Source organism: Pangasianodon hypophthalmus, chromosome 21 (genome assembly GCF_027358585.1).
Source record: "Pangasianodon hypophthalmus isolate fPanHyp1 chromosome 21, fPanHyp1.pri, whole genome shotgun sequence".
NCBI classification, from domain to species: Eukaryota; Metazoa; Chordata; class Actinopteri; order Siluriformes; family Pangasiidae; genus Pangasianodon; species Pangasianodon hypophthalmus.
This window is the reverse complement of record NC_069730.1, coordinates 10830315-10842632: the sequence shown is the minus strand read 5'-3', so window position 1 is coordinate 10842632 and position 12318 is coordinate 10830315. Positions and strand designations below refer to the sequence as shown.

At 39.0% G+C, this 12318-nt stretch overlaps 1 protein-coding gene across 1 annotated transcript in view; it reads left to right on the top strand.

Moving 5' to 3' along the window:
- prss56 (serine protease 56) overlaps positions 1-12318 on the top strand; it is a 31585-nt gene that overhangs the window by 407 nt on the left and 18860 nt on the right. The window contains exons 2-4 of the mRNA XM_053227358.1: positions 1843-2001; positions 6103-6357; positions 6506-6695. Of these exons, the coding sequence (XP_053083333.1) occupies positions 1843-2001; positions 6103-6357; positions 6506-6695 (604 nt within the window). The remainder of the gene's footprint in view (positions 1-1842; positions 2002-6102; positions 6358-6505; positions 6696-12318) is intronic.

The following is a 12318-nucleotide window of genomic DNA, read 5'->3' as shown; positions in this document are numbered from 1 at the left end:
ATGTAGCAATAGGTACCAATGTCAGTCTATGCGGCAACATCATTTTTATCTTTTTATAAATCCCTTATATATAAGTCACAAGTTAAATTATAAGATATATAAAGTTTTGTCTTATTGCTTCATTTTGTCTTTTTGCTTCAAGTCAAGACTGTTGACTGTTGACTGTTAAATTGTAAATCTAATTTATGTTCATATCAACTATAATTCAAAGCAAAAAGAGAAAGAAACTAATGTGAACATGATTGGCAACAGTTTGAAGATTGGACACACAAACATTGATGAACGAACTCTGGTCTTCGAGGAAGAGAACATTTGGCTGTATTGATTATACAGTGCTGTGCAAAAGTCTTAGGCACATGCAAAGAAATGCTCTAGAGAAAAGATGCCTTCAAAAATAATGAAATTAAATGTTTCTACATTTAAAAAATTACTATAAAGAGCAGTAAACAGTAATAAATGAAATTCCAATATTTGGTGTGACGATCCTTCGCTTAAAAAAAAAAATAGTAGTCTCAGGTACAATTTGTGTAGTTTTGTAAGGAAATTAACTGTTTTACTGAGCATCTTGCAGAACCAGTCACAGTTCTTCTGGAGACTTTGACTGTCACACTCGCTTCTTATTTTTGCAGCAAAACCCAGCAGCCTTCATTATGTTTTTTGTCTGAAAAGTGTTTCTTATGTAATCTGCTGCTTTCTTTACTGACATACAAACCTTTTTCTGTAACATTTAATTTTGTGCTGGAAAACTAATGTTTGGAAATCTAAAACGTTTTTATACTGAATCAATAATGTAGAAGTCATAAAATAAAGATTTGTACTAAAAAAAAAATAGGGTGTCTAAGACTTTTGCACAGTACAGTATATATGGAAATTGTAAAAATGAGCTGAAGGTGAATGTTATAAAAACCAATCCATAAAAGAAGAAAAACCACTGAGTGATTATTTGAAGATGCCAGTCTCAGTATTTCAAAGTTTGAGCAAAATAAAATCATTACAGAATATTTAGTGTGATTTTTGTGTTTTGCCGGTTCCTATTTGCTTGCTTATCATCCATCCTGTTAGTCTAAATATATGAGATCACTGGATGAAATGTGTATATCTTGCACACTCACAATAATAGATATATTTTTAATAAGTACATATTTTTGTGTGACAGTAGCCATTAGTGTTATGTGGATGGTGTTATCATTTGTCAGATTGCCAATCCTCTGCTTTGTCAGGATGTATGAAGTCTGGATTTGATGTTCTCAGCATCTTCCCAGACTTCATGATCTAAAAAAAGTGTCTACACATGCAAAGTCTTGTACCATTACATATTTGGGTTCTTATTTATGGCACTATTGTTGTACTTGTCAGTCTGAGTCTTCTCTGTGTTGAGATTGACTACGTTATTCATTTTTCACTGTGCCCTACATTGGAAAGTCAGGGGCAATACGTAGCATGATAATACAGGTAACAGAATGTGTACTTTAAGTAAATTATTTAATAACCGATTATATGACCTTGTCATAATCTGTCACATACAACCATGTTCCAAATTACATCTTGTATACATCATGCATTCTCTTCAAATGGCAGAGTGCATTGTTTTGATAGTACCTATTGTGGATTTCAGGAATTTTGCACTATAACTTAGGTCATGACTATACAATTCTCCAAAATAGTACACTATATAGTGAATAGATTACTTTCAGGCAAAAATCATCCTCTTATTTTTTGGTCCCAGCCTCATGGTCTATTTTTCTATCTGTATTTCTATCTCTATATATTTTAATGTCAATACCAGTAAATGGCTTTTAAAGTAAAACGACTTTAAGGCTTTGTCTCTGTCTGTCTCTATAGCTCTCTCAAATAGGGGGACAATGGTGATGGAGGCAGCATTGGTCCGTGCTCTTAATGCCATAGATCAGGCGATAGCAGACAGGAACAGAGCAGAGGCCAGCTGCATGAGCTGCATGCCCTGTCTGTTTCAGGACTGTGGACAGCGCTCAGGAACATGTGGTGAGCACATACACGCCCACACACTAAACACCATACCAGAGCATGCCATGCAGACCTAAACACCTGATATTCACACTTCAAAACTGTCCCCCTGAAATGAAGCTTTTGATAAATGCCATGTTAGTATCTGAATTTGTATTTAGTCTACAGAAAATTAAATATTTATGAAAGTTTGGCATATCTATCATATTCAGCATAACTGCAGCCAGGTAGTCTACAATTGACATTTTATTTGTCGTTGTGTCCAAGTGCGTTGGACATCTGAAAATGAACTAGAGTTGCATTTATATTGGTTAATCTTTAGTTTTTCATCGAAACACTTTGAACTCAGCTGACTCCATTAGAATTTTGGTGCTTATCATTGCCGCGGTCCGGGTTTGATTCCCGGTCAGCGAACAATCCCAGCCACTGGAGGGCTGCACGAGCCAGTGCACTCTCAGTGCTGGTCCCAAGACCAGAAATGGGGAGGGTTGCATCAGGAAGGGCATCCGCCATAAAGCTTATGCCAGAATTAAAATACGTGGACAGGTGATCCACTGTGGTGACCCTGAACGGGAGCAGGCAAAAGAGGGAAAAAATGGAGAATTTGCTAAATGCAGGGGGATATAACATATAGCACAAAGCCAGGTTACTCAACAAGCCATCAAATTTTCATCAAATTCAGTCACATTAAGGAAGCTAATTTCAAGTTGCTATACCAAATCAGTTACAATGGCAAAATATATTCTTATTCTTGGACTGTCACGTCACAGTCTGCATCCCCTGAAAATAAAAACTCCAGTTGCATCCAATCCTGTCTGTGTTGGACATGGACAAACTTGCTCCATGTGAGGCTAATGTTGATCCTTAGCTTTGCTTGATCAGTTCTCCTGGACAAACCTTGAGAGATCATGGTTCCACCAGGCTGAAACAATACTTAGGAACTATCTTTACCCAGGGTAAAGTGTGTCCCATTTATTATTATATTGTATCCCATTTATTATTATATTGTTCTTCATTGCTCAAAGACATACATGGTCTAATCTGAGTGTAAAATGAGCATATGCAAATGATTTTATTTGGATTTATAGGAAAAAGCAATAGCATTAAACATCAGGCATGTATAGAAGAAGTTTGCAGCATGGCACATCCGAGTCATGTACACATGGTGTAGGGATTTAGTGACAGATAAAAGAAAACCAAGCAATATTTTGCCAGTCTTTTCACATTCTTTTCTGTCCAGCCCTGCCAACTGCAATCCACACAGCACAACTTTATAAACATGCACCAAACTCCCAAACACTAAAGTGATCAGTTGATATCAGTAAATGGTTAATAATCTACCAGGATCCGACATTTAAGCAGTTGGCAGTAAAACATGTGTCCATACAGCCTACAGATCAGATGAACAGCCAGTTTCAATGATGAGGACTGATTTCTTTAAGGTCATTCACAAAAACAATACCTGGAGTACTTGCCAAAAAGATTTTCTGTAAAATGATGTTTAAACCAATCCAGTTTAACCATCAGTAATTGAACACTTTTCTTGTACTTGCTGAATGTAATTTGAAACCAAGATGAGATGTACAGTGCTTTATAGTAGGTGCAATGTGTACAGTTGTTTCTTTCACAGGTTTGGAATGAAGAATACAATAGGGGCTTGTTTTGATGGATTCCACGATGGATATAGCTCCATTATAACTTTTTTCCATATTGCAAACAGTTTTCCAGTGAAGAAAATTGAATTTAAGTGAATTTAAGAATGTTGGGACAGTTGGAGAATTTTGGTATGTATTGAAGAATCGTGGTGTTTGTTAAAAGCTGTTAGTACCTACTGGAGAAAGTGGGTACTTGTTGAAGAATGTTGGTGTGTGTTGGAGAATGATCTTGTTTCTTCTAAATGCTTGTTTCTTCTTATCCTGCTTGGGGTTCTCTCTTCATTTTGATCCACTCCTACTGAGATAAAGAGCAGTATTAAAAAATTAGGTATACTGGTCTCTGTTTGTTGGTGAATGTTGATCTGTGTGCTACAAACTGATGGTGTTTGTTTTAGAATATTGGTGTGCATTGGAGAATGATGGTGTTTGTTGTAGACTGTTGGAGTGAATTTAAGAATGTTAGGACAGTTTGAGAACTTTGGTGTGTATTGAAGAATCATGGTGTTTGTCAAAAGCTGTTAATACCTACTGGAGAAAGTTGGTACTTGTTGAAGAAAATTGGTGTGTGAGAGAATCTTCTTTCTTATAAACTGTTGGTAATTCTTGAAGAAACTTGTTGTGTACTGGAGAATGTTGCTGTGAAAAATTTTGGTCCTTGTTGAAGAACATTGGTGTGTATTGAAGAGTGATAGTGTTTGTTGGAAAATTATGGTGTTTATTAGAGATTGTTGGTGTGTACTGGAGAATCATGCATTTAAAGCCAAGGAAGACATACTGTAGTTGCTAATGTCCCTGTGCATTTCAAGAAAGTGGAGGGATTACACATCCATTAAGCATTCAACTATCTCACCAACAACACAGTGCATGAAAAACGAGATTATGATTTCCTGTGCATTTTCCTGATTTGATGTGTTTGACAAGAAAATGCCTATGGAAATGTAATATCAGATGTTTGGAACGGAGTGGCCTGGAGTCTTGTGATTGTAGACTGCTGGCCATCCTGGTTGTTGGGTATCTTGTGTATCACTTTGCAGTTGTTTTTTCTCCATCATGTTGATATTAATAATTGACTCTATTAGGAAAAATAGGAAAAATTTAATCAGAAGGAATTGCTGTACAAGAGTCGCTGAGTAGTTGCTATTATATAATAACTATATAATAATAAAAAAATTGTCTGCTAATACTGTGTCACCATGATTTTCTGCAAGGTAAACAATGTTGCTCTAAAACAAACTGTTGTACAATATTATTCAACTTGTCTAGATCATTCTACACCTCTGTGCATCTTTGGGCATTTTCATCACTCTGGTCTTTATAATTTTCCTTGGCATGGTAACTACCTTGTTCTTTTTCTTCTCTATTACACACACACTCTCTCTCTCTCTCTCTCTCTCTCTCTCTGTCTTCTGATAAATTATTTGCTTACTTTTGCATTCTTGTCTTGTTTTGGCTATTAATCATAACTTTAAGCTTAGGGTTGTCTTTGCCTTTCTTTGTTTCTCTCTGGTTAGAGAATACTTGTTGTCATTTATTATATTAGCTACTGCTTTGTGTTATAGCGGCCAAGCTGTTTTGTAGTTGGAGCAGTTGTAGATTCATATCATGGTGCATGTATAGGGCCCCAAAAATGTTTCAAGCCCAGGGGCCCCCACCACACTAAGTCCGCCCCTGGTGTTCGGACTTGATCTTTGCTCGGTCTCACTTTCATTTAGACTTAATCTTGACTTGGTCTCGACCCCCTTAAGACTCAGTCTTGATGCAGTCACAGCTTGTCCTGGTCTTGGACCTGACAATGGCAGTCTTGACTATAGCTGTAGTTGGTACTTATTGAAGAATGTTGGAGTTTAATAGAGAATGGCAGTGTTTGTTGGAGAATGTTGGTGAGTACTGGAGAATATTTGTACTTGTTTGGAGAATGTTGGTGTGTGTTAGAGAATGCACATGTTTGTTGTAGCATGTTGGTGTTTGTTGGAGTATGTTGGTGTGTATCGGAGAGCGTTGGTACATATTTGAGACTGTTGGTGTGGGTTAGAGAATGATGATGTTAGAGACTGTTGGTCTGTGTTGGAGAATGATGGTGTTTGTTGGAGACCGTTGGTGTGTATTGGGGAGTGTTCCTACATATATGATAGGTAGTGTGTGTTGGAGAATGTTGGTGTGTATTAGAGGATATTGTTTTTTTTGGAGACTATTGGTGCATACTGGAGAATTCTGATACTTGATGGATTATGTTGGTATGTACTGGCGAATGTTGGTATTGTGTGATGTTACACTTTGCTGGAATATGTTGCTTCTTACTGGAGAACATACGTGCTTGCTGGGGAATGCTAGTGAATGTTGAAGAATGCTCGTGCTTACTGGTGCACACATGTTCACAAAGATGGTAATATCACAATACTGGTGATTTTAGTTAACTTTTGTTTGTGAAGTTCATACTCTGATACTGATGATTTTGTTCCCTCAGGGTCTGCAGAGTCTGTATTAATGGAGCCGAGCTGTGAGATGATGAGACAAACTCAAAGTTTGCCTGAAGAGGCTGAGAGAAGCTGGGCTCTAAGTCAGATGTGTGGGTTTTACCAACGTCGCTGCTCTACCACAGAGCTGCACTCTGACTCCTGCATCAGGATAATGGGAGAGAGCTGCAGCTCCAGGCTATTACAATGCAGTCTCATTAACACCATGCAGAACCTGGAGCCAGCCAGTGAGACCAGGACAGAGGGTAAACACACATGCACATACACTTTTATACCTGTGCAATTGGACACAGACCAGGAAACAAGACAAACATGCACATTCAAAAATCTGGCATTAGCTGATAGAGAACATTGCAGAAGTGCCCACTCCTCTCTTTCTTCTGTATGCTGTAGCTTTGTGTGGGCAGAGGGTCTCAGGTGGAAAGACCCTCACACAGCCACACTCACGGATCATGGGTGGCTCTCAGGCATCCCCTGGCAGCTGGCCTTGGATTGTCAACCTGCAGCTGAATGGAGCTCTGATGTGTGGAGGAGTCCTAGTGGACAGCTCCTGGGTCCTCACTGCTGCACATTGCTTCATTGGGTAAGAGCCTAGAGGTATTCAAACTGTGGGGGTGAGATGGAAGATACCAAAAATAAATCTTCACAATATGGGGGCAAGTTCTCAAAAAAAAAAAAAAAATGGGAGGTGGGCCTCATGGGGAAAAACTTCAAATACATTTTCCCTAGAGTATAGCTTGCTCTGAATTTAGTTCTAACTCTGTTCTGTTTCTGAAGTGCTGAGCTTAGTACAAACCTGCTTATTATTATTATTTTGGTTCAGTTCAGTTGAATTTTATTTGTATGGCACTTTTTACAATAGACATTGTCACGCCCCAGATTTACAGAAAGCTGAGGATTCAACTTAAAAAAAAAATGTGGAGTGATCTCAAGTACATTATTTTAATCACCCAACCAAGGTGCAGTTCAGGGGACAAGTGAAAAACCCTTAAAATGAGTGAAATATAGACAATTGAAAAGATGGAGGATATGTCAAATGGACAACAATTCATTGCAAAATTTTGCTTCCCCAGAAATTTGTGGTGATCATGACAGTGCTTGTCAAACTGAACACAAATATAATTTCAGATTGTTTTTATCAAGTAGGAATGTGTAAAAACATGCAATTGACTTTTACTGAATGTAATGTATTTAATCACATGATAGCGCTAACATAATTTACTAGTTCCACTGACCTAAATAGTTTGTAGCTGATTTTGGTTGTATTCAGTGTCTTATGCTTTTTGCTGAACTGTCCAACAATAATCTCCCAACAATAATGGAATCCAGTTACCCTGGTACCATTTTTCCATCGTTTCAATGTCTTGCTAAAACCTTTTACCATGTTCATCACTAACTGCACCAAATTTTGCAGGGAAGAAGTCTGAATGCAAAAATGAATCTTTAGTGGCATGTTACACCTTTTTAGTTTTGTATGTTTCAATTTGGCCATAGATTGGTACTCTGTAGTTCCCAAGAAAATTTTCACCAATATTCTTGTTGAATGCCTTCATGCCGTGAATGTAATTTTCTCATGTCCCGCTAGAAGTTCTTCAAACTGCCTGTTATTTATGACCTGTTTGAATTGTGGATGAAAAAAAAAATCCTTCTTTTATCTTGGCATTGCTTATTTTGGGAAACATTTGTCTCAAGTTCTGATATGCTTCACCTTCCTTGTTAACTTTTAATAAACTTTTTAATCAACCCAAAGTTTTATATGAAGAGGAGGTGAAAATATCTTTGTTGGGTTGATAAATGTGTTATGGGCAACTGGTTAATCTGTCCTGGAGCCAAATTCTTATGGCATGGCCAGTCCTTCGTAGTGTAATGAGCTTCTTTAGAGCAGCCGTCCCATTCACAAATGAAACAACAGTACTTGGTGTATCTGAGCTGCATTCCTAGCAGCACCACAGATGATCCAGTTGTAGTTGATCAATCCACAGTCGTGTATGCAAATGTTTTTATATGTTGTACTGTCAACATCTATCCTGCCAAGGCATGCTCATGTATGCCCATCCCTAAAGATTTTCACTGTGTGTAATGTGACCCAGTTAGGCTAAATGTTAAACACACTGCTCCACGGCTTATGTGCTCATGTTCACGTTTGCACTGAGCTTATAAAAAAAAAAATTGATAACCACAAACCATGTGAGATACATGACCATATCTCCTGGTATGTGAAACAAGGCGAACAATAGGGAACAGAAATATCGCGAGGACTTTAAAAGACTTGCACGTGGTGGATGGCCAGTGATAGAAACTATAAAAATATTTCCAATGACAAAATACAGTTGGGTCCATAAGTATTTGGACAGTGACACAATTTTCCTTATTTTGCCTATGCACACCACCACAATGGATTTGAAATGAAGCAATCAAGATGTGATTGCTCAAGAAGTGTACACTTTCAGCTTTAATTCATGGGATTTAACAAAAATATCGCATTAACTGTTAAGGAATTAGAGCCATTTTTTACATAGTCCCTCCATTTTCACAGGCTCAAAAGTAATTTGACAATTGACTAATAAGCAGTTTCTTGGCCAGGTATTTCCTCATTATTTCATGACAAATTAAGGAGATAAAAGGTCTGCAGTTTATTCCAAGTGTTGAATTTTCATTTGGTAGCTGTTCATGGGAACTCTCAATATGTGGCTCAAAGAGGTGTTGATGCAAATGAAGGAGGCCATCATTAGGGTGAAAAAAACCTATCAGAAAGATATCAGAAACATTATAAGTGGCCAAATCAACAATTTGGTACATTCTTAAAAAGATGGAATGCACTGGTGGGCTCAGCAACACCAAAAGGCCTGGAACACCATGGAAGACAGCTGAAGTGGATGATTGCAGAATTCTTTCCTTGGTGAAGAAAACCCCCTTCACAACAACTAGTCAAGTCAAGAACATGAACACTCGTGGAGGTGGGCGTATCACTGTCAAAGTCTACAATCAAGAGACGCCTTCATGAATGTAAAAACAGATGGTTTACCTCAAGATGCAAACCACTGGTAACACTCAAGAACAGAAATGCCAGATTAGACTCTGCTAGAAAACATCCAAAAGCCTGCCCAGTTCTGGAATAAGATTCTTTAGACAAATGAAACCAAGATTAACTTGTACCAGAATGATGGGAAGAGAAGAGTATGGAGAAGGAAAGGAAGGGCTCGTGATCGAAAGCATACTACATAAATCTGTCAAACATGGAGGAGGCAGTGTTATGGCATGGGCATATGGCTGCCAATGGAACTGGGTCACTGGTGTTTATTGATGATGTGACTGCTGATAGAAGTAGCAGGATGAATTGTTGTTTATTGATGATGTGACTGCTGATAGAAGTAGCAGGATGAATTCTGAAGTGTACAGAGCTATACTTTCTGCTCAGATTCAGTCAAAAGCTGCAAAATTGATAGGATGGTGCTTCACGGTACAGGTGGATAATGACCTAAACCATACTGCGAAAGCAACCCAAGAGCTTCTTAAGGCAGAGAAATGGAATGTTCTTAAATGGCCAAGTCACCTCACCTCAACCCAGTTGAGCATGCTTTTCACTTACTGAAGACAAAACTGAAAGCAGAAAGACCCACAAACAAGCAGCAACTGGAGGCGGCTATAGTAAAGGCCTGACAATGCATCTCAAGGGAGAAACCTGGGTGATGTCTATGGGTTCCAGACTTCAGGCAGTCATTGACTGTAAAGTATTTGGATCTAAGTATTAAAAATAATCCTTATATTTACAATTGTTAGTTTGTTCAATTACTTTTGAGCCTGTGAAGATGGAGGCACTATGTAAAAACTGGCTGTAATTCTGAAACGGTTAAAGCAATATTTTTGTTAAACCCCTTGAATTAATGCTGAAAGTCTACACTTCAGTCACATCTTCAATACTTAATTTCAAATCCATTGTGGTGGTGTACAGAGGCAAAATTGTGTCACTGTCCAAATACTTATGGACCCGACTGTAAGTTCCAAAGTGTGGTAACCTTAATGGGAATAACGCTACAGAGGTTGGATCTTATTTTTCTTTGACATGAACAGAGATCACCGACTGAGTGATTGTGTTAATAAGGACATCACATGCAAAGATGAGAGAAGGATCAAAGAGAGAAGAGGGGGGTTCATGCTGGTATGCACAGTTTATGTTAATTGCGAGTTAATTTTGTGCCAAAAGTTTCAAATAAAATAATAAAGGCCACAAGCAAATTATTAATTATGAAAATTAGAAAAATATTTTGCAAATGTAAGTAATGAAATCAAATCAAAATTAATTTTTTTTTAAAAGGATTACTTCTGAATCACACTCATTTTGCTTTGATTTTTTTTTTTTATATTAGCTGATTTTTCTTCTGGAATCACTCTTCTGCTTCTGCAAGCTTTCTTTTATATCTGCTATCTTTTTTTCTTTTAGAGGGGTGGGTCTTAGAAGAAGGTAATCTAGCCATGGGGTCACAGTCCAGTGACTTCTGTGCCGGTCCCAAGCCCGGATAAATAGAGAGGGTTGCGTCAGGAAGGGCATCCAGCATAAAACATTGCCAAATTTAATCATGCGAATTGTCAGTACTCTGAATTTCATACTGGATCGGTTGAGGCCCAGGTTAACAACGACCGCCATCGGTGCCGGTGACCTACAGGGCGCCGGTGGAAATTGGGCTACTGTTGGTTGAAGAAGTAGAGTAGGGAGGAGAGTGAGTAGACAGAGAGAGAGAAGAGGAAAGGTAAGAGTGTAGGACTGAGAATAGGAACTCTGAATGTTGGTACTATGACAGGGAAAGGTAGAGAGCTGGCTGATATGATGGAGAGAAGGAAGGTGGATATACTGTGTGTACAGGAGACCAGGTGAAAGGGTTGCAAGGCTCGTAGTATAGGAGCAGGATTCAAGCTGTTTTATTAGGGTGTGGATAGTAAGAGAAATGGGGTAGGTGTGGTTTTGAAGGAGGAGTTTGGGAGAAATGTTCTGGAGGTGAAGAGAGTGTCAGACAGGGTGATGAGTCTGAAGTTAGAGACTGAAGGGGTGATGTTGAATGTTCTTAGTGGTTATGCCCCACAGGTAGGTTGTGAGTTAGAGGAGAAAGAGAGATTCTGGAGTGAATTAGATGAGGTGACAGAGAGTATTCCCACGGGTGAGAGAGTGGTAATAGGAGCAGATTTTAATGGACATGTAGCTGAGGGGAACACAGGGGATGAGGAGGTGATGGGCAAGTTTGGAGTTAAGGAAAGGAACCTTGAAGGACAGATGGTAGTGGACCTTGCTAAGAGGATGGACATGGCTGTGGTTAACACTTATTTTCAGAAGTAGGAGGAGCATAGAGTGACTTACAAGAGTGGAGGTAGGAGCACACAGGTAGACTACATCCTATGTAGAAGAGGCTATCTGAAAGAGATTAGTCACTGTAAAGTGGTAGTGGGAGAGAGTGTAGCCAGACAGCATAGGATGGTGGTGTGTAGGATGACTTTGATGGTCTGTAAGAAGAAGAGATAGAGAAGAAAACCAAGTGGTGGAAGCTGAAAAAGGAGGAATGTTGTGAGGACTTTAGACAGAAGTTGAGGCAGGCTCTGGGTGGTCAGGTAGTGCTGCCAGATGACTGGGAAACTACAGCAGAAGTGATCAGGGTGACAGGAAGAAAGGTGCTGGGTGTGTCATCTGGAAGGAGGAAAGAAGATAAGGAGACTTGGTGGTAGAATGAGGAAGTTCAGGATAGTATCCAGAGGAAGAGGTTAGCCAAGAAGAAGTGGGATATGGACAGGACTGAGGAGAGTAGACAGGAATACAAGGAGTTACAGCGCAGAGTGAAGAGGGAGGTGTCTAAGGCCAAGCAGGAGGCATATGACGAGTTGTACACTAGGTTAGACACTAGAGAAGGACAGAAGGACTTGTACAGTTTAGCTAGGCAGAGGGATCGAGGTGGGAAGGATGTGCAGCAAGTTAGAGTTATTAAGGATAGAGAATAATAGTGAGAATAATGCGACGCTGATGCAGCCTTTGAGGGAGTTGTCCTCGTGCAGTATTTGGTGCTGATGAATGTTCAGCATGTTTTAGTTTATCTTTTCAGGTTGAGCCATCTGTGGATTAACTTCCTGATGAAGTTCAGTTGGCTTCATAACTCGTGGAGGTGTGGCCATCGAACAAAGTTGAAAGCAGCTGTATCACTTACTGTTAAAAGTGAAAGTAAACC